This window comes from Orcinus orca, chromosome 5, assembly GCF_937001465.1.
Source record: "Orcinus orca chromosome 5, mOrcOrc1.1, whole genome shotgun sequence".
NCBI lineage: Eukaryota > Metazoa > Chordata > Mammalia > Artiodactyla > Delphinidae > Orcinus > Orcinus orca.
Genome location: NC_064563.1, coordinates 106,715,384 through 106,738,324, shown reverse-complemented (window position 1 = coordinate 106,738,324; position 22,941 = coordinate 106,715,384). Strand labels below are relative to the sequence as shown.

Here is a 22,941-nt window from a genome sequence, read left to right as displayed (position 1 = left end):
CAGGATACAGTATGAAAATAAATGGAAGAAGAGACTCATCATATTCTTAATATGTATTCTTAAATACATGTTTCTGAAATACGGTCTTAACAGCATATTTACTCTGTATTATCACAAATATAAACAGTAAAAATGAGATGGCTCATCAGTCTTACACCTTTCCTTTGGAAATGGACAATAGCTAAATCTGCATACTACTATTGTGGCTTAAAGTATTCAAGAGTGATTCAAATTTTAAATGGGATTGGGTAAGGTGTTAAAGTACTTATAAAGTGCAGCTAATTCAGCGTAAATTTTAGTGTTAAATTACTATTCCAGAAATTTCAGATGCGTTTATATTACATAGTAGAGTAAGAGACGAAGTATTGATTGGAACTAGTTACTGAATAAGCACCTGTGAGAAAAACAAAACAAGTGACAGAAATAGTTCAATAGAGGTGTAATTATTAGTGAACTCTTTTCATTTGTACTCTCTGAGGAAAGGTGAGCTCAGAATGAAAAATATATTTTCTACTCTAAAAAGTTGATATTGATAGTTTAATTTTTCCACAGACTAATAGCCAAATTTTCAGACATTTCTCTATTTAAAATGACCTGCACAAAAATAAATGAATCAATTCCTTGTGGTAAGGGAATTTTTCTGTATGTTGATTGTATTCGTGAAAATATCCTGGGTGTTATAAGGTACTATAGTTTTGTAAGATTTTACTATCGGGAGAAATTGGGAAAAGGGTACAGGGGATCGCTTTTTATTATTTCTTACAACTGCATGTGAATCTACAATTACTTCAAAAAATACTTACTTTTCTAAAAAGAGCTATAAAATCCATATTTTCAACAGAAAGTAAAAACATATGACTAAATTTATTTGGTTTGAGGCATATTACAAGGACTCATTTAAATCATGAGTGTCGGTTATAGCATGTACATTTTATGACTCTACGCTGACATCTAATGTCTGATGAAAAGTTTTATTCTTGCATTTTTGCATATTTACTGGCAGCTTAATCCCAGCCATATCCACATTTTAGCAAAGGCCCTATTGTAACAGTTGTATACATATTCTTCTTCTAGGTCTGTACTTTATTACTTAGGTATCATGGATAAAAGACTATGTAAATGAAGAATACAAGAACATATGTCCTGATCATCAGAGACACTCATTTATAAGAGAACTTTTTGTTAAGGTGTATTAACTCAATGGATAAGGATTAAATTCCTATTAATTAAAAATATAAATCACAAATTCTTTAGCAGTATAGACTATCCAAGTATTTAGATGTAGAAGTTTTAATGGGTATTATTTGCTTGTGGAATGCATATGGTATCCCTTCATTATAATGGTTTTCTGTAACTGGTGTTTTAATGATATTGATATTCTAAATCTTTAACCTCAAACACCTTCAAATAGGCAAACAAGAAACATATATAATCTGAAATTGGATAACTGCTTATAATAAATCATTAGCTTATACAGTTCACCTTAGAGTCACTCAATTGCACTTTAAATGATATTATAGTAAACTATGCTAGACTAAACGCTACAATACAGTGAGGGACAGACCACTCCTTGAATATGAATTCAATTTAAGGATTTACCAAAGCAGATATGAATAGAGTTGAAAAAGAAAACTTTACATTTTAACTTATTAAATTTTTTACTTCATCACAAAAAGAGGAGAAGTGGTGGGAGAAAGAAAAAAGAGAGGGGGGAGAAGGAGGAAGAGAGGGAGGGAGGGAAGAAGGAAGAAAAGGAAGGAAAGAAGGAAGAAAGGAAGGGAAGGAGGAAAGGAGAGAAGAAAGAATAACTTGCTCCCATTTTCTAAAGGCAAAATTTAACTCCAGGCTGGAGAATTTCATTTTTAGTCATCCACGTACCTAGCACTTATATTTGAAGATTTAGTAAAGGTAGTTAAAGCAGTCTAATGGAAAAGACATTGTGCAGAAAAAAGAAAGGTAAAATTTGGGGGAAAGAGAAGCATAATTTAAAAAAAAAGAAATACACTAGTAAAATGACTTAAAAAGCTAAACTGACTGTAATTATTTAAGTCTGAAATTAAAAAAGAAAAAAAGTTATGACCAGTGATGTGATCTTAGATGTATAAAGAGAAGGAAAACCAGAGCTTCATCTTTTTCAAAACCACAACAGGAAATGAGGTGCAAGATGAAGGGTTTATATTGGAAATTAGAAAGGTATTTCTGACAAGAAAATATAAAATACAGTGAAAGAAGTTATTAAGGATTGTGGTGATTTATTTGTAAACCGTTTATCTTATTGGAATAAAGGATATAATATTATAGCGTCTGGAAGAAAAAGGATAAACAACGATTTCGCAGACTGTAGTATGCAAGGACTTGCACTAAAACTTCATTTTATCACCATATAATGAAATTCTTCATTAAAACACGTGCATGTACACACATGCACACACAATAAGAAGACAACAAAATACTCTGTGAGTAAAAAAATACTCTATAAACAATAAACCAAAGGCAGTCCCATAGTATCACAAGGTTTCAAGGTAGATGATAATGTATACTTATTACAAGCACTTACCACCTAAGAGTTTTCCAAGAATTTCCTGGGGAAATTCCTCTAATTGAATTTTGCTCTCACATAGTAAATACCTTTTTAGTCTACCTTCTTACTCTTACCTTTGCAGTCCTTTTTATTTGAAAGCATAAAAAAACCACTTTTACAGGAACAGTGGTAACTTCCAGGTGTATTATCACAAATCTGGCTACAACCTCCATTTACATTTGAAGGATGCTTGCATTCATTTATATCTAAAAAGGAGGAAATAAATTACTTTTAAAGTAATAAAACCTTCAGAGAACTTTTCAGGAGGCCAATCCAGATGAGCCAGCTGGATTTATTGTACATACCAAATTCACACTTCTCTCCTTGCCAACCTGATTTACAAATGCAAGTGAATGTAGCTTGGCCATCTTTGCAGGTCATATATCCATCTTCATTGCATGGCAGAGGATTACACTGGTCTGGAATGGCTGAAGGAAATATATATCTATTTAATTTTTACCACATGCCATGGTAAAATAGAATTATACACCCTTTAATAGAATCCTGTGCACAAAGCCTATGGTCAATGGAAAAAAATTACAACTCATTCCTTCAAATACTTTTTCATTAAGAAAAGTGGATCCATTAGACAAATCTTTATATTTTGTAAAAGGAAGCTACTTTTATATTTGCATATATATACAGTACTTTACAACTGTAATTTAATATTCTTTTCATATATTACCTTATTTGATCCTTAAAATTCCACGAGGTAAGCAGAACAATAAAGTACTCAATATCAATAGAAATAGTGTAGTATCAATAGAAAAAATTGGAACTTCCAAATTGGGCTAAGATAGAATAACAGGGACCAGATTTATTCTCCTGCTTTAAATAAATAGAATTCTAGTCAAATGGTTTTCAGACATTGGGAAACAGGTAGCAGAATACCGTGATTCCTAAGGAGGGACATTTTCTTCATATAATGTCACAGCACTTTATCACTATCTTAAATGATATGCCCATTTGTGTCTTGACTTATTTGTGGTCACTCTCACCTCACTAGACACTGCAACGGTCCCTGGCTCCTGCATGATTCCACACCTGTTTCTCCAGCCTTCCTAGCTCATCTGCAAGTTCCTTCCATCCTTCCTTTACATTCTCCTTTGCTTATGTTAGCAAAGCAAACTGTTACTTGCAAACAAAAAAAATTTTTAATCTAATTAAAACCTAATTATTGAACTTCTCAAAAAAGTCCTCATAAAATCAAATTTTTTGAAAATTAGGTATTAGTTAAAATGACAGAAAACAGGCTAATCAGGAAATTATCAAATTATTTTTTTGTCCTCTGGTAAATTGAAAAAATAAAGTATGAATTAAATATACACGTTTAGGCAAACTGTTTTACTTGCGTAGTTACAACTAATTTTGAATTATAGAAAATGCACATGAATGAATATCTCAATAATGCCAATGCTACATTTAAAATATTCACTGGACAAACATCCCAGTTTACATGTTGCCATTTCACCTTTTTCTCTCTGACTGTAAGTAGGAAATTGACAAATTAGAGACAAATAATCTATGAGAATTATCACTAGGCCTTATGTGAACTTCAGGGGGAAAAGGCTAATTTGATATCACAAGATTTTCCACATTTATATTGTTGATGCCAAAAGTCAGAAAAATAAACGTGGTTCCACTTTGACCTATTAATCAACTCTAACATTTGGTCATAAGTACATGATTATGCAACAACAGCCAAATTAAAGCTCTTGGGAATAAAATTCTGAAGTCAATGACCTAAAGCTTGGCAAACAAGGAACACTTCAATTTAAACATTAGGTGGAAAATTCATTTTAAGTAAAACAGCAGCATTTACATCTAAAACACATTCCTTCAGGGAGTTCCTTGGCGGTCCAGTGGTTAGGACTCAGCGCTTTCACTGCTGTGGCCCAGGTTCAATCCCTAGTGGGGAAACTAAGATCCCACAAGCCACACGATGTGGTCAAAAAAAAAAAAAAGAAAAAGAAAAAAATTCATCTTTCATGTACATTGCTGTACACATACATACATATATGTATGATACTTCAATAAAAAGTTTAAACTAAATAAATAATAAACAAATAAATAAATACTGAAAGAAATAATTATTTGGCCAATTTGATCCAGTGTTAGAGTCATGTGGCATGGCCAAAAAAATAAAAAAAAATTAAAAACATTCCTTCAAATGCATTTTGAGAATACCTCCTTGCTGGGCCTTGCAGCCCTTCAAGGGCTCATTTGTTGATTTTTAAACATTAGTTATATTTATATGGGGGTACTTTACTTGCAGGTTTTTGTTTTGTTTTGTTTTTTAAACTGATGGTAGAGGTGTTTACCATTGACACAGCTCCTTAGGTCAGGGTAAGCATTAGTTGACAGACGAGCAGCAGTGAATAATCCAGCTCTGAAGGAGCCAAGACAACCTGTAAATACAAACAAGTGTAATCTTAGAGCAGACACACTTACTTGATCTGAAATCATGGTAGAAATTATCCGAAGTGGTAGAATATTTATGTTTCTGTAGATTTACATGATTCAGCATTCAAAATGTCAATCCTAAATGTTTCCATCCACCTTTTTGAAAAATTAAAAATCTACAAGGAAGATTGCAATAAACACAGAATCATGAAAAATAGATTTATAGAGGCTTCTCTTTGGAAAAGAACCTTAAAGCCAGAAGTGAAAAATATTTTGAATTAGCAGGGAAATTTATTGCCACATAAATCTACGTTCTTAATTCTGTAGCAGAGACCTAAAGTCACCCTCAAATCTATAGACCAGAGCCTAATTTAGAAATTGTCTATAATTAAGTCAGTAGAATAAGTCAGTGTTTCTGGTTGCCGTAGGCAACTTCCAATTCTTCCAATGTTGCATAGAGACTAACAAAATAATATTTGTATAATGCCTCAGTATTACAAAGCAGGTTTATTCATTTTATTTCTTACTAGAACTCTGTGAAATTAGATATAGCAATCTGGCAGAAATAACAGCTGAAATAATAGAGATAAATTATGTACAGACTTTAACCAGGGGTCATTTGTGCCAACAACATAACATTTCTTAATAGCCACTGAAGACATTATATGTATCAGTTCATTGGACAGATAGTCACCAACTCACTAAAAAGGTGGTGTTTTGCTGGGTAACAAACAACTCCCGAAATTAGTGGCTTAAAATAATCATTCTATTTTGCTCATGATCCGTGGATCAAATATTTAGAAAGGGTTTGGTTAAGCTGTTTGTCTCTGCTGCACATGGGATCAGCCAGGGTGGCTGGGTCTGGAAGATCCACCTCCTGGATGGCTTTTCACTCATATGTCTGACAGCTCAGGTTCCTTAGCATCTCTATCTCCACATGGTATGCCATGCTTCAGGGCTTCTCCATGTGGTTGAGTTTCCCTGAGTATGCAGTCCTAAAGTGGCACTGTTTTCATGGTACCTAGCTTGCAAGAGGAAGAAGGCGGAAGCTGCCAGGCCATTTAAGAGGCATTGTATCACTTGCACCATAGTCTACTGATCAAAGCAGTCTCCGGGTCCACCCTGATTTGGAGGAGGGAGAAAAGAATAGATTCCACATAGTGTTGGGGAAGTGGCAAGATGACATTGCAGAAGAGTATGTGAGATGGGAGATATTTTTGCAGCCACCTTTGGAGAATGCAATTTATCACAGATGGGTTTAAAGGCTCATTTGAAGTCAATGGGTATATTCCTTTCCGATTGCTTTTGTGACAAACACAATCTCAGTGGCCTAAAATAACACAGATTTATTATCTTACAGTTACAGGGATCAGAGGTCTAAAATTAAGGTGTTGTTAGGGCTGCATTCCTTCTAGAACTCCAAAGGAGAATCTATTTCCTCAGTTTTTTCAGCTTCTACAAGCCACCTGCATTCCTGGGCTCATGGCCCCATCCTCATATCACTCTCAACTCTTGCTTCATTGTCATATGAACTACTACCAACTCTGACCTCCTGTCTCTCTTGTTTAAGAACATTTGTGACTACATTGGAACCACCCAAATGATACAGAATAATGTCTCCGTCTCAAGATCCTTAACTTAATCTTCAAAGACAACATTTAAGGTAACATTAGAGGTTCTGAGGACAGGACATGAACATATTTAGGGGGGTCATTATTTAGCCTACCAAAGTAGGTTATAATATTTTCCCATAGAAACAATACTTTACATCATTGTGGTCTTTCTGGAGGCCCAGTGAGACCTAGGCAATCTTAAGTCTTGAGTATTCTTTCCCTGAATTCATTTGTCCCTCCTCTTGAATCACCCACTCCCAGAATTATCTTATTCTAGTGTGAACATTCCATTAGGATTCTCATTTGTAAGAAAGCATCATTTTGCACTTCTGGACAAATCTGACAGCTAAAATTTGAAACCCTTAAGCTAGAGGTTCAGCTGAAATGACTTCATATGGTGATTAGGACCCCAGGCAAGATTACAAAGTAGGTTTAACACATAAAGCACCTTATATATGAGTCCATACTAATATATGTGATAATGTTTTTTTGGAAACCTGCATTTAGAATTACAGTGAGAAGAGCAAGTTGCATGGCTACTCCAAAGCAGTGCAGTCCCGATCCCTTACCTTCCCACTTCTCTTTCTTGCTGCCCAACAGGAATGGAGGAAGTTGGAGAGAATGAGTAGGAAGGTGAGAGTTGGAGAGAGATTGCCATAGCTTTTGTAGCCTGAAGCAGAAGCTCTTCTAAGAAACGGAATTAGAAATAGAAACTCGGGCCATCAGGGAGGAAAGCCTAAGAAAGAGGCACTTTCAGGAGAGGTTCCAGTGGTCAGGGCAGAACATCCTAGAAAGAAATCTTGGTTCTAGACTACAACAGTTCCTATATCCATATTATTATATGATCATATTTTGTAACTTTTTATGATTATATTTTATTTTATAATCTTTATTTTATGATTATAAATCCAATCTATGCTGAGTTTATAGTATTTCCCCCTTTTGTCCTACACTTTTTGTTCTGGCATTTCTTCTTTCCCTTTTTTTCTTTCTCCTTGATTATTCTTGCCAGAGGTCAGTCTAACTTACTTTCCTTACTTTACCTTCTCAAAGAATGAGATTTTCTTGTGTTAATCTTCTCTTTTGTTTTCCATTTAACTTATTTCTATCTCTACTTGTGTTATTTCCTTATTTTTTGTTACTCAGGGCTTGCTCTGTTGTACTTTTAAAAATTTGCTTGATTTGAACGCTTAGGTTCTTTTTTAACTATCCAATCTGTCCTCTTACTGCTGCCTCAGCAGTCAGAACCCCAGGTCCCCATACTAGGTCAAACAGCCTTCAGTCTATCCATGGGTTTCTCACATTTCTTGTTGTTTTCATTTTATTTTGTTATTATTAGTGCCTGGAATGCTATTGTTTCTCTTGAGATGATTTTAAGAGAAGTCAGCAGTCTGAGCTAATCCACCAATTTGGCAAGAACTAGAAACTAAAAACTATTTCTGATGTTTACATTTTGGCTCAGAATTTAGCATTCTTTCCAAGAAGTTTTTCTCCCATTAATTTAATCATCCATTCTAGTGGGTGATATTTTAAAGCCCAACATAGATGGCAGAGTTTATTCCATTTTCTAAGGAAAAGAACACAACTTAAAAACTTATCTTTATATAATAAAATGCAGAGTATTTCTGCCCAAATTCCATGTTTTCAGTGCAGTATATGGATAGACTAATGTGATTTCTGAACACTTACAACTCTAAATCCAAACACTGCCAAAAAGTATGGGTTAGTATTAGTGGTCTAATTTCTTGGGTGATCTTATCTCACTGTAAGGAGCTCCCAGCATGAGCTGTGGTAATTAGTAAAATTACTGTTGGGTTTACCAGAGACAAAATTATAAAGGTTCCCCCCACCCCCCAATTAGGACCACTGGCCTACAGGATATACACATCAAAAGACAGAAAGACTTAACTTAGAGTATTTCTTTTGTGTTTTCAACGGTGGAATTCATCACATACGCTTGTAACTAAAGACCAAAATATAAAATGTGAATCAAAAAATATATCATAATAAAAAGTATATTTTGGGGCTTCCCTGGTGGCACAGTGGTTAAGAATCTGACTGCCAATGCAGGGGACCCAGGTTTGATCCCTAGTCTGGGAAGATCCCACATGCCGTGGAGCAACTAAGCTCGTGTGCCACAACTACTGAGCCTGCGCTCTAGAGCCAGCGAGCCACAACTACTGAGTCTGCATGCCACAACTACTGAAGCCCATGTGCCTAGAGCCCATGCTCTGCAACAAGAGAAGCCACCGCAATGAGAAGCCCGCGCACCGCAATGAAGAGTAGCCCCCGCTCACTGCAACTAGAGAAAGCCCGTGTGCAGTGATGAAGACCCAACACAACCAAAAATGAATAAATAAAATAAATAAATATTTTTAAAAGTATATTTTTTGTTTCACTATATAAGTCAATTAATAATAATACTTTACATCTGAAGAAAGTTTGACATAAAAAAATCTATCTACATACATATACTTATTTGATATTCCCAACAGCTCTGAAGTTAGAAAATATAGTTATAGTGTAAGTTAAATACAGAACCTCAAAAGTTAAATAAGTTTCCTAAACCGACACAGTAGAAATTTTTATGTCTGAGACTAGAGTCCACATCATATTATTATTATTTTTTTTTTTTTTAGGACTTGGCTTTTCTATCATGCTTCCAAATAAGATAGGCAAATAAAAGAGAAAGTTGGGTAGAAACAGAGGCAGTTGAGAGGAATGGAAGGAAAAAAAGAAAAAGATTTTATCTAACTTTTCCAAAACACATAATGCTGTATTAAAATGTTATTTATGTTTATCCAAATGTACTCTGTGATCAAAGATACATTATCTTCCAGAGTATTGATGCCTGCAGAAACACAGCCTCATTACATGGACCTAAGAATACTATATTTTAATGTAAGCTTATAATTTTAACAGCCAAATATTGTCTATTTTAATTACAAAATATTTAAATTCCTACCTAAAATGGAGAGAATGAAATAGTCTTGATAGTCTATCTTTTCTTGACTTTAAGACTATAAACCTTTAATTTTTGCTTTAGAAAGTAAGGAGTCAAAGCATAACTTTACAAAGAAGAAATGTTTTTCATGGATGTATATCTCAGATATGACAGCTAAAGTTTTTAGAAAATCTTGTTGAATTTTCATATCTAAAGTCATAAATAATATCACTACATAATTTTTATAGTACCCTCTTTCCAAATTTGAATGAAACTGCTTAAGTCTGTTATTAGCAGCTAGAAAAGGGAAGGGAAGGAAAGAAAAGAAAATGTGACTAGAGGAGAAGTTAGGGGAAAAAAATGAAGAGAACTAGCATGACATATTTTACTAAGTGCTTTGAAAACATTACCTCATTTTATTTCTTGCTAGAAACTTATTAGGTAAATTGTTACTATCCATTTGACAAATTGGAAAACTATAACTCATAGAGGTTAAATAATTTTAAGATCTTGTGGGAGATAAATGTTCGATTGGAATTAATAAAAAGAAATTATAATAAGTCAACTGGAAAACACCCAGCAGCCCAAGAACAGAAAAGTGTCATGCTATGGAGTTCTAAAGAGAGATACCATTGAACCAATGTCCTGCAGTTGATGAGAGGGTGAAATGAGAGGCAGTGTATTATAACTGGGTCTCCTTGACTCCGGATTTGCCACAAAAATAAGATTCACACCATTGTGGACACTCAAAAAAGGGAAGAGTAACCACTTTAGGAACAATGAAAAAGAGCACTTGGTTCAGAAAGGGTCTTCTCCCAATGATGTTGGGCTCTTATCTTGTTAATTGTCCTGAAGGGTAAATGTAAGTACATACCATCAATTCAATGTAAGGCTCCCTAGGAAAGGGGGAAAGGTATATATAGTTCCCTATCTACAGATGGTCTCTGGGATCTCTGCATGGGTATTCAGAAGTAAAACAAAAGCAAAGTGTAATACCCTAAACTATAATTAAACCCTAAAATTTCAAGAGAAATGAGAGTTTAATAGAAATAGTTATTTGCTAAATTATATTAACACTAAACTGCATAGTTATTACTGTATATCAGAGTACATTCCTACTTTTTTTTTTCGAGGAAGATTTACTTTTCAGTTTTGCAGGCCTTGGAGTCTCACGTTGGCTGGCATGAGAGTGGGGTAGAAAGATGCACAGATGGGGACTATTCTGAGCTCAAAGGAAGAGGGAGAGCAAACCTCTGTGGGCTGGACCTATAGAGAATGTCATCAGAAAGACGTGTACAAATGCTACTCCACTTCCATTCTTTGGAAATGCTGACAAGTCTCCAAAAAATATTAATAAAATATTTTTATATTTATTTAAAACAAACTGTAGCCTTTTAATTGACATTTAGTTGAAATCATCTAATCTCTTTAGATATGGAAATGCTACCTCACTCCTTTTGCTTTTGTATCCAAAGGCAAAACATGGATGGGATATTGTAGGAAATGAGGAAATGGTGCTGCAAAGTGGGAAGTTGTTAATAATTTCTATCAATATTTAAATGATAATTATGTCACAAGCTCTGGAGAGTGTAGAGATCTTTCCTTTCATTAAAAGATAACCCATGAAGAACATATGCATATATATAACTGATTCATTTTGTTGTAAAGCAGAAACTAACACACCATTGTAAAGCAATTATACTCCAATAAAGGTGTTAAAAAAAAAAGATAACCCATGAAAATTCATGTACTTATAGAGAATATTCTGTTACCTAAATATAACTTTGCATCAGCTCAGTGACTCTTTATGAGAAAGACAAAAAAATGAAAAAGACTAAAAGACAAAATGTCACATAGTAATTAGGAGAACCATTCCAAATTCATCTACATGACTTTAAATAAAAGGACAGAAAATTTGCGTATAGAATGAGAGAGATCTTACTCCCAAGGCTAATGAAATTGTACTGGATGGAATATATATGAGTGGAGGATTGGACTTCATCATATTTAAGTTTTCTTCCATTTCTAAGATTATATGATTGAGGTCCTTTGAACTTACCTAAATATTTTGGATAAAAATATTCCTAGAAAAGAAAAGAAAAGAAAAAATATATCTTAGCAAATCTAAATTTCGTATAAAGTTAAAACGATTTTAAAATGTGTTTTTATATTAAAGATGCAATAAATTACATATAACTCTCATTTCCACATTATAGCATTTTTTCTATAGTAAAATATATACCAGGAGTAGATGACTAATAACATTAAGCCATAAGATGCTTAGGCTTAAAGCAATACCGATCAATTAAATCATGTTTCAAAGGTTTCTAAACTGAAAACAGGCCCCACTGAAGATGTTAAATGTGACTATATATGCCCCCTTTACGTAAATCTTTTAATTTTTCCAAGATGGTTAGATACCCATTTGATACATCTCACATCATGCTGAGTACACACACCAGATTCATTGCTGAATAACAGTAACATAATTTGAATTGAATTAAAGTGGACATTTACCTTTTAGCATCTTATGTACATGTAATACCTTACTTATAAATTGGTTATGTACCAAGAATTTTTCTGTAAATCAGTAATTTGGACTAAGGAAAGCACTTCAGCAAAAGGAGAAAAATGTTAAAAATGATTTCTGATGGTAAGGTTCCCAGGCTAGTTCGCAAAAGCCTTCTTAAGCCATAATACACCCGATATGCAGCATTAATAACATAAGAACTCCTCATGAGAAACCAGTGTTTCTACACAAAAACAACCTCAAGTACAGAACATAACTTTCATCCAGGATACAATTAAAGTCCTCATTCCTTCCTCCTCTCACATATAAACCTACACAACACTTAGCTACTAGTTTATAAGATGAGATCTCCCACTAAGCAATTCAGACATCAGTGTTGTCATCTACAGAACAAAAGCCAGGATATAAACAATGATGAATTGGTTCAAAAGGAGATGATGTAATGGTGAAAGGACTATATTAGGGACAGTGGGGAGACAAGCAATAAGGTGGTGACTAGGAGTGTGGACTAGGATATGAGGGATGTGGGCAGGGAGTGTCTGGAGCAGGATAGAAAGAGAGAAGCAATAACAAATGGGTTTTTTTCTTCTTTCATGTCTCCCATTTCTTCCTTACTCTCTCCATCATCTCTTTCTCGTCTGTCAATAACACAACTGTCAGAATGAGTGGAGGAGAGGAAGCACATAAATAAGTTTCTTTTCTCTACCCTTTTCCCTTCCCTCCATATGGCTTCTGTCTCACTCCCCATTTGCTACTCAGAGGCTAAGCTATGAGAACATATTTACAGTGTTAGATATACACGCTCAAGCATTTATGGGTAATATAATCAAATGAAATCTTGAGCATGCAGGCTTGCCTTAAAATGTTCCAGCAAAACAAAACAAAAATTAGAGTGCGTGGGGTAGAGAATAGGCAGAACAAGAATGGCAGATTGTTGATAATCATTGAAAGGGAAAGTAGGTATATTGGGGTTTATTATATTCTTCTCCCTACTTTGGGATATATTTACCATTTCCATAATAAAAAGAAATTTGTGTATACGTGTGTGTGTGTTTATCTGTTTCCTACACAATATGAGTACACTGCTATATTGTGTGAAATAAAATATTTTTGTCTTAATTGCTTTTCCACAACAGGCAACAAAACTAAGACAAACATTTTGATTCAATCTTGGAGAGTGTTAAAAATGAATCTTCGGGTACCCTGGGAAAAATTCCCTTTGAACCTATTAGAGTAGGTGGAGGTAAGAGGATTAAAGGGCAATCCCAGAAAACACAAGTTATTACTGTCTTGGACAAGTTCTCTAACTATAGACAAATGGTTCCTGCTTGTTATGGCTCATCTAGTCTCATGGTTCCAGGAACTAAGGCAGAGGTAAAGGAGGTACTTTGCGTATGTTTTCTCCCTCATTTCCTTTTGGTTATACAGTTCATCTCAGGGAAAAAAATCTGAGGTAACCCTGAAGGTTATCAAACTTGAATTCTTCACCCTAATTCATAGAGGCACTATTTATATTCCTGCTACCCACAGAACATGTTCAAGAACCCCTTTCTCTAGGAAAATTAGGGGACTAAAGATCAGATCTAGGGGCCCCATATTTCTGTATGATATTTAGGGGTCTTTGTGATCATTTTATTCTAGACTAAATTGGAAAAATGTATACACTAAAGGTATAAATTCCAACCGCAGGGACTATTGATGATTTACAGTGCGCTGAGGAAACTTGCCAACAGTTTATGGAATAAATTAAAAGTATTCTCAGGGAACACAGTACTGTAATGAATCCTTTATTAAGCATATACTGAGTACCTATTATGTACCAAGCTCTGAATTAGAGGCTCTGTTTTCTAAAGCTTGGTTAAAAATGCCAATGGAGAGAATTAATGAAGCATAGTGATAACAATGTAGTCACACACACACGCAACACACACACACTTGAGGTGCCTTCCCCTCACCCAACACTACAAAGTCCTGGTTGGGAGAAAGTAGTTACAAACCATGAGGTTCATACTATTTGTGATAATTAGGTATAGTTGAATTATAGTTTGGTCAGAGCACATTGGTTTTGGCAAATAGTGTCTCCCTAACAAGCCCACTTTCCTTTGAACGTAATTCCTCCTGAAACGCTTCAGTGGGTACATGTGGAAGGTGATATACACAATCATTAACTTTAAAAAGAAACACAAGGGAACACAGACTCAAGCTGCAAACATTCCGTCTGTAACTATATGTCTAGGTATGCTAACTTACCACTTTTCATGAATTCTTACCGTTTCAGGGTTATTTTCAAAGACCTCCCTGGCTTCTTCTTTATTGCACAGTTCTTCAATGCATTCTCTTTCAAGATTACCCTTTTTTGTTTCTTCAATCAAAGAATTTGCACGCCTTTTCCTAACCAGGACTTGTGAAGCATGTTGCTTCGACAAAACTGAAGAAAAACAAAAAAAGTTTACATGAACAAATCTTTCATTTCTCCACCTAAAATATATTAAGCAATGATATATTATATAAATCATTTTCTGCCGGTAAATTGTATGCCATTTAAACTTAGTATGCTATTTAAAGTTATGCCTGTCTCAGGACTTCCCTCGTGGCGCAGTGGTTAAGAATCCACCTGCCAATGCAGGGGGCATGGGTTCGAGCCCTGGTCTGGGAAGATCCCACATGCCACGGAGTAACTAAGATCGTGTGCCACAACTACTGAGCCTGCGCTCTAGAGCCCACAAGCCATAACTACTGAGCCCGTGTGCTGCAACTGCTGAAGCCCACACACCTAGAGCCTGTGCTCCTCAACAAGAGAAGCCACTACAATGAGAAGCCCCCGCACCAAAACGAAGAGGGGGCCCCACTCGCCGCAACTAGAAAAAGCCCGCGCGCAGCAGCGAATATCCAATGCAGCCAAAAATAAATAAATAAATTTATTAAATAAATAAAAATTAAAGTTATGCCTGCCTCAGTAGGGTTGAACTGAGGAAAACACATGGATACATAAGCACTTTGCTTAACAACTCAAAGAGCGGTTTGGTGTGTAGCTACAGCGTTTGTCTAATGATCTACACAAATTATTCAAGCTTATGCTTGAGGTCAAACATACCAAACAATAATTTAATGTTTACCTCGTTATGACTACATTGGTAAAAGCATCATGCTGAAATGGCTATAAAGTCATAGCCACAGCATCTTTAAAGCTAGAGTAACAAACTTTCTCAGTTTTAATGGAAAACTTGTGTCATCTCTGTGGAGAAAGAGAAATGCAGGAGTACAGTCCAATCAGCTATTTGAAAGAAACTTGATAGGCTAAAACACCTGGTTATTTATACAAACAAGAAAATAAAATTCCATGGCAAAAGGAAGACCTTGTGCAAAGCACAAAATACAGAAGAGAAAAAATCAGTAACTTTGAGTATATAAAAAATTGCAAGCAGTTGACAAACGATGATAAAAATAACAAAGTTCAACATCAAGCAACAGATTGCAGGAAAATATTTCCATCATATATAACAGAAAAAATTACATCCAGAATTTATAAACAACTTTTGCAAATTAAAGAAAAAGTAATACAACAATATGCCAACCAATACAGGAATGTGTTCAAGGTTAAAAACAAAATAAATAATATAAATAAAATATAAACAAAGCAATACCATTTACACATCACAGAGAAAAATTAAAGTAGCCAATAAACATGTGAAAAGATGTTTAACACAAATTTTTAAAAACAATTGGATTTTTGCCTAATAGATTTGCAAAAATTTAAAAGACGGATAATATCAAGTTATTGGTGAGTGTAAGTGGAAACAAGTATTCTTGTACAATGGTGATAGGAATATAACTGATAGGTATTATTTGAAGGTAATTTGGTAGTATCTGAAAATTAAAAGTACATATACTCGGGGCTTCCCTGGTGGCGCAGTGGTTGAGAGTCCGCCTGCCGATGCAGGGGACACGGGTTCATGCCCCGGTCCGGGAGGATCCCACATGCCGCGAAGCAACTAGGCCCGTGAGCCATGACCGCTGAGCCTGCGCGTCCGGAGCCTGTGCTCCGCAATGGGAGAGGCCACAACAGTGAGAGGCCCGCGTACAGCAAAAAAAAAAAAAAAAAGATGTTATTCTGTGAGCATGCCACCCGCCAAGTGTATTGCTAACTGATAAATGGCAGCCCAATCAACAATGAAAGGGTCTGACATTGCAATTATCTCATTTATTTGAAATAGTTTTAAACATGCTACTTGATAATAAATATAGCAAAAACTTGGCCCTTCTGAACTTCAAAGCAAATATGTGAGTCTTTCTGAAAAAACAATAACACTTTGTATTAAAGATAAATATTTTGATACAATAATAAAACAATCAAGGTCAAATGCAGTTGGAAAACAAAACATAAACATCACTCCTTGGCATTTCTTCCTTACAGAATATTAAGTTTTAGAATGCAGAGGTTAATATTAATATTTAGGAATATCTCTTTCCCTATAAGGGCCCCCCACTGCAGGACACAGACAAGCTGTAATAACACATCCTATATTCATGTTTGGGGAAGTTCTCAATTGTCCAGGGAGAACCAAGGTGTGGTTTAAAGGAATGCTCACATACATTTATAAAACTAGAAGGAAACAAAGTAACCTCCATTATTTCAGAGATGATGAAAATGAGATGACCTCAATATTTCAAGGTCAAGATATTTGCTCTAAGTTATAAAGCTAATAAATAGCAAAAGTACAACTTAGATCACAGGCATCCCAATGCTCAGACCTGCAACCATCCATTACTATTTGCTGCTGTTTTTCAAAAAGGAGAGTACATTTTACTCAAGAGTGATTCCTTCCAAAACAACAAATACGTCTACCCAAAAGACAGAACCGGCAGCTTATTACCCAGAAGTTTCACTGTCTCAGATGATAAGAGGAATATTAAAAATGAAAATTGTTACACCTCTGACCTAAAGGATAATTGCAGCTAATAATTTAAAAAATAATTTTGTCTAAATAAATTTTGCCTGAATTTGAACGTTTATGTTTTAGTTCATCTGGGTTCACCTCAATAATACTTCCAATTGGCATGATACTTAAAAATTTTCAAAGTGCATATTAATGATTTCATTTGATCCTCACATAAATAATGAAATATATTACAGGACAGAATTATCATCCTCATTTTCCTACTGAATAAATTGGAGCTAAAAGAGGTTACATGGTTTTTTCAAGGTCATAGAGCTACAAAGTTGTGCTGTTGGGACAGGAATTTAAATGTACCCATCCTCCTAGTCCAACACTCTTTCTTCTATGTATTCTGCCACTTAAATGCTCACAATGTACTTGATCTAAAAAAATAAATTACGTGGTTGTGTAGTGGACATGTTTGGTATCTTAAATAAGACATTTACTGTCCTTTATAAAAAAGATCCATCCATCTAACAGAGTGTGCTTCCAAAGAAGTCTACTATTCATGTCAAAAAGATACAAACATGATACCACAGATCCAAACTAAGAACTACAGAACTGTAGGATGAGGCAAATATATGTTCCAAAGTGTTTTTATCAGCTGGCTCAAAGTCAATCTGCCCAAAAATATCTACCCTGCTGGCATGCAGGAATGTCTAAAAAGTTCCATAATTTATCATAATAATAACTATGGCACCATAAGCACATAAATGCTCTTTTTGCATTATCTCCTACTAATCCTATCACAACTGTTATACACATGAACTAACTGAAACTCAGAGAAGTTGAGTTTAACCTTACCAAGTTCACACAACTGAGAACAGTCAATCAAACCTGCCTCCAAAACCCATTCTCTTTCTGCATTACCACATTGTCTCTAATTACTTGTTTCACTTCTTTAGATCAAGAAGTTTTTCAAGAAAGTCCTTGTGAAAACACAAGTATGTGCTTGAAAAGTGTTACATTCAGATTCAAATTTTAGGTTATAATGTTTAGTTATAAGTCTTTCAAGATTAGAAATATGACTGAATCTGCTTGATTTTTTTAACAATCTGAACAGTGACCATAGAAGTTGAACAATTATGTCAATAACATAAACCATTATGCAAACATTAACTAGAATTCTTTTTTGAAATTGTCTTCACAGCCTTCACATGTTCCCTTCAATATTTTCTGTGGGGACCAATTTTTTTCCAACATAAATTTGACTATATAACAGAAAGTAATTTATTGTTGTTGGTACTTCACTTAAGCATCTGTCATAAGGATAGTGGGGTTAGCATTGCCTCTACTCACAGGAAAATTCCCTCACAGTTCAATTCAGTTCGACCTTGGTCAAGGATTAATGAAAAATGTTAAAAGCCCCTTTCCCACTTAGTTGTCCAAGCTTGCCACCCTCTGTTCAGAGGGGTCAGGACCACAGAGCTGCACGTTGTCCAAAACTGATCAGTCAGATGTGGGTCTAAGAGGAGGAGGTCTAAGCTTTAGAATAGTTCATCCTCTGAATCTCTTCCATTCTGCTCTCTTGTCTTTGCAAAGATGGTTCTCACATTCCTCCCTCCAAGAGCTCTTCTCTTTTTAAATTCTGCTTTCTGTCTCTCTTTTGGCCCTTGTTATTTGGCATCCCAAGAATGAAAAACTGTCCCTAAAAGAATGTGTCTGAGAAGGGAATTTTAGGCTAGCATTTGGTTTGGCAGAGTGTTTGAATCTTTGTTTCTTCTTCACTGTGGGACAGGGTCAGGGAAAATGGCATTCAATGTACAAACAGAACAATTAGATAATACTTTGAGACATGCCTCCTATGTCTCAACTGTTGAAATGGCATGTTTTGCTTACAAAAAGACTGATAAAAATAGAATCGCATGATATAGGAAAACCATTAGTTAATAATGAGGGGATTTTTATTTTACAATTTTATTTTAAATAATCACATATTAAGTATAAAATCTTTCATTTTTATCATAAAGATTTATACCACAGAAGATTTATAATTGAGGAGGGATATTAAAAAATGTGGTTTGCAAGGACTAAGAAAAAATCAACATAGATTTTTAATTAGGCATTCATCAGCCTACATAATTATTACCAACTTTAAGAAAAGCTTGTGTTAGCCTTCAGAAATAAATGCTATGTCTGTATGTATGTTATACTTCAATTTTTAAAAGTAAAGTTTATTTTTTTAAAAGAGAACTAATATACTACCTAATGCACTTCTCTACATTTCACATTTTGTTTAGTATTGAGGACTATGCTACTGAGCAACTGTTTCTTCTCATATTATTATATTAAGGGTTAGAAAAACTTTAGAAAAAGTATGCTGTAAAGGTGAACCATGCCTCTGTCCTTCAAGAGGACTAAGCAATAAATAGGCTGATGAGAAATAATTTAAGAGAATCAAATATCATAAGAGGTAGGTCTGCATAGGTTTAAATCTGGGAAACAAAAAGAGGATATAATCTGTGAATTATATGTTGCACATATAAAGGTGAGTTCTATAACATTTGGATTAGAAAGGATGAGGGTTGGCATTTATTTAGAAGTAGGAAAGCCAGTGTCATTAAAAAATGTGACCATTGACCCCCATTCTGGAACAGATCAATGAATGGGTAGGGAAACAATGCTTGAACTGTTCAGCCACAACAGAAGTGAAACGGACCTCTCCTTACTTGAAGATTTAATTTTAACTAATTTACAGCCCCTAGTCTAGGCGAACAAAAAGAGTAAATCAAACACTCTAACCAATTCTCCCCAAGATTAAACCTTTGCTTTAGCCATAGACAGAGAAAGCAGTACATTTTATTCAATAGTTATTCCTTCCAAAACAACAAATACGTCTACCCAAAAGACAGAACAGGCAGCTTGTTACCCAGAAAAAAACTACATTGTCCATTTCTGTTATGTCATGTGTTTGTTCTTGGTGAGTGACAAATTAAGGTACTTCTTTTGAAGGAACTTAGAGTTCAGATTTTGGCAAGGTCTGAAGAGGAAATTTCTAGAGCCCTGTCTTTTCTTCTCTAGACCACTACACTGCACACTGGCTACACTTTCTGAGGCTACAATGGGAGGTCTCTTTTTAGGATGTGCAGCAAGATATTCATGTAGTCAGCTTGCTTTGTCTTTTTTATCTCCTACACATTAGGACACCAAAACACTATCTGATTCGATGTCACGTAGCAAGAGGTTACAGCACAGTAAATGTCTTGTTTTTGTTCTATTTGACCTATTTTGTTAGGGTGGCATCAATTAATATAATTAGTTCACTGGCCTGTGTCTGTATTTACGTTTGGAAAAGCAAAAGGCAACAATAAGAGAGCTGGCCTAATTCTGCAATACCCCACTTCCTGCAACATCTCCCAGATCTCCCCAATAAGCAAGTCTGAAGCACGCTTAGAGGCTTAGGAAGACTGTAGATCTTAATGGCTTCCCTTTTGACTCTTAGGATATTACTATTTTTTAAGTGCTGATCTGGAAATGAGATTATTTGGAATACTGGTAAAGCATCGAGTAGGAGTTTATAATGCAATATAATTTCTACCAGCCTTTCAGAACTCCCTGTTGACTTTCTAAAAGGCCATAAGACACAGTCTAAATAACAATGGAGTAAAATGATAACTTAGGAAAGGAGAGAAAATGATTGGGATAAGGAGTCGAGGAAAAGAAAACAAGTAATAAGGAAAGGTGCATTTAACACATACCATGTGGGAGAAGGTTAGTAGCACAACTAGAAAGAGTTATTTTCAAAGAGTCAATGTCCTCCTTACCTTGACAATTGCTCTCGACCAATTCCCACAAAGTCTCCTAAAGAGAAGCCTGCCCAGTTACCGAGGACTGATAACAAGTTTCCCCAAAGCAATGTCCTGTTAGAAAAACAGACCTCAACAACCACAGTAGAACCCTAAGCCAGCTACCTAGTCAATCTAATCAACTTAGGACTGTCTTCAAAAAATATGAAATAACAGATAAAAATCAGTAGATATTTGCATAAAATTAATAACATGAAAGAGAAGGTCAAGAGGAACATACAGACTCCAAAGGAAATAAAGGTAATTGAAGACACAGAAGATAACTTTAAAAAATATATAACTAATATCCTAAATAAATTGAGAGAACCTGGCATCCATAAAACAAAAGTATGCTATGAAAAAGAAGTAGAGAACTAAAATATGATTTCAAAATAAAAAACTTAATGGATGGCGCTTCCCTGGTGGCGTAGTGGTTGAGGGTCCACCTGCCGATGCAGGGGACACAGGTTTGTGCCCCGGTCCGGGAAGATGCCGCGGAGCTGCTGGGCCCGTGAGCCATGGCCGCTGAGCCTGAGCGTCTGGAGCCTGTGCTCCGCAACGGGAGAGGCCACAACAGTGAGAGGCCCGCGTACCGCAAAAAAAAAAAAAAACTTAATGGATGAACTGAAAAATAGAATGGACTACTCCCCACCCCCCAAAAAGTCAGCCCTTTTTCATTCCTATCACACTGACAAAGATTTTAAAAGTTAATATCCAATGTTGGCAAAGATGAGAGGAATCAGACACTTAAAATCTACTTTTAAAATCAGATTCCCAAGGGAAATCTAACAATATGTGTCTAAAACCTTCAAAATAGGCGCACTCTTAAACTGTTATGTATAGGATGGATAAAAAACGAGGTCCTACTGTATAGCACAGGGAACTGTATTCACTATCCTGTAATAAACCAAAATGGAAAAGAATATGAGAAAATATATATATATGTATATATAGCTGAATCACTTTGCTGTAAACCAGAAACTAACACAACATTGTAAATCTACTGTACTTCAACACAATTAAAAAAAAAAAAACAGTAATTGGGGGCCACCTTAGAGGCTGTCTACCACAGGCCAAAATGATTTTTCCCTTTGGATGTTTCCTGTATTTTGTTATTGATATTGTGTTTTTCCCCTGGGTAGATATTTTTAGAATTTTTCATTACATTTGAGAGTAAGATTTTGCACCAGTTAAAAAAAAAAAAATAGGCACACTCTTTAGATATTCAGCTAACAGTTCAATTGCTAGGACATTAAACTGAGGAAATGAACATGGACATAACATTGGAAATAATTTAAATGTCCAAAAATATGATTTTAGTTAAATATATTATGATGAACATATATAAAGGAAAATTATAAATCTACTTTAAAGTGTGACATAGATTTTAATTTATTGATATAAAAACAATTATCATTTTTAGATGAAATATCAAGTTACAAATAATATGCAGAGCAAAATTCCATTCTTTCCCTTATATATTTCAATTTCTAAGAACGTATATACACAGACAAAGGGGCTTAGAAGAATATAAAGCAAAATGTTACATAGGTCTCTTGCTAGTGAAACTACAGATGCATTTTTTTAGTACATTATATTAAGCGTGGATTACTTGAATGGTTTAAAAATGTAAGGAGATAGTAGGATATAGCTGGTAGTTTAAGTTGAGGAATGATGTCCAAAAAGGACAGAAGGTCAAATGGAACCCTAGGAAACTCTAACATTTACGGAAAAGGAGAGATCATCAAAATGACAGAAATAGAATTAGTAACACATACATATGCAGAGAAAGAAAATTTGAAGATAATGCTTATAGACATAAAAGGAGGTCAATTTCAAAAGGATAAGTTTCAAGTGTCAAATGTTGCAAAGAAGTTATTAATAATAATTACTATTATTTAGGATGAGAGCTAAATTGTATACAGTTGGTTTAACAATAGGATCACCATTAACATTCTCAGTCCCCAATACAGTGGGAGCGTGAGAAGAGAGGAGACCTCCAGAACAAACTATTTCTTCAAGAAGATCAAATGAGAATAGGAAGAGAAAGAGTGGGTGATAACTTTAAACAGAGGCAGAGAAAACGTAACGTTTTCCTAAAGTCGGGAAGGTACATCACAGAATAGCTGTGAAACTCAATGAGAAAAT

General features: G+C 35.0%; 1 protein-coding gene across 1 annotated transcript in view; it reads right to left on the bottom strand.

Annotated features, from left to right (window-relative positions):
• PROS1 (protein S) overlaps positions 1-22,941 on the bottom strand; it is a 55,663-nt gene that overhangs the window by 24,631 nt on the left and 8,091 nt on the right. The window contains exons 2-6 of the mRNA XM_004272635.4: positions 14,342-14,499; positions 11,601-11,625; positions 4,903-4,989; positions 2,887-3,009; positions 2,656-2,787 (exon numbers count right to left, since the gene is read on the bottom strand). Coding sequence (XP_004272683.2) covers positions 2,656-2,787; positions 2,887-3,009; positions 4,903-4,989; positions 11,601-11,625; positions 14,342-14,499 — 525 coding nt within the window. The remainder of the gene's footprint in view (positions 1-2,655; positions 2,788-2,886; positions 3,010-4,902; positions 4,990-11,600; positions 11,626-14,341; positions 14,500-22,941) is intronic.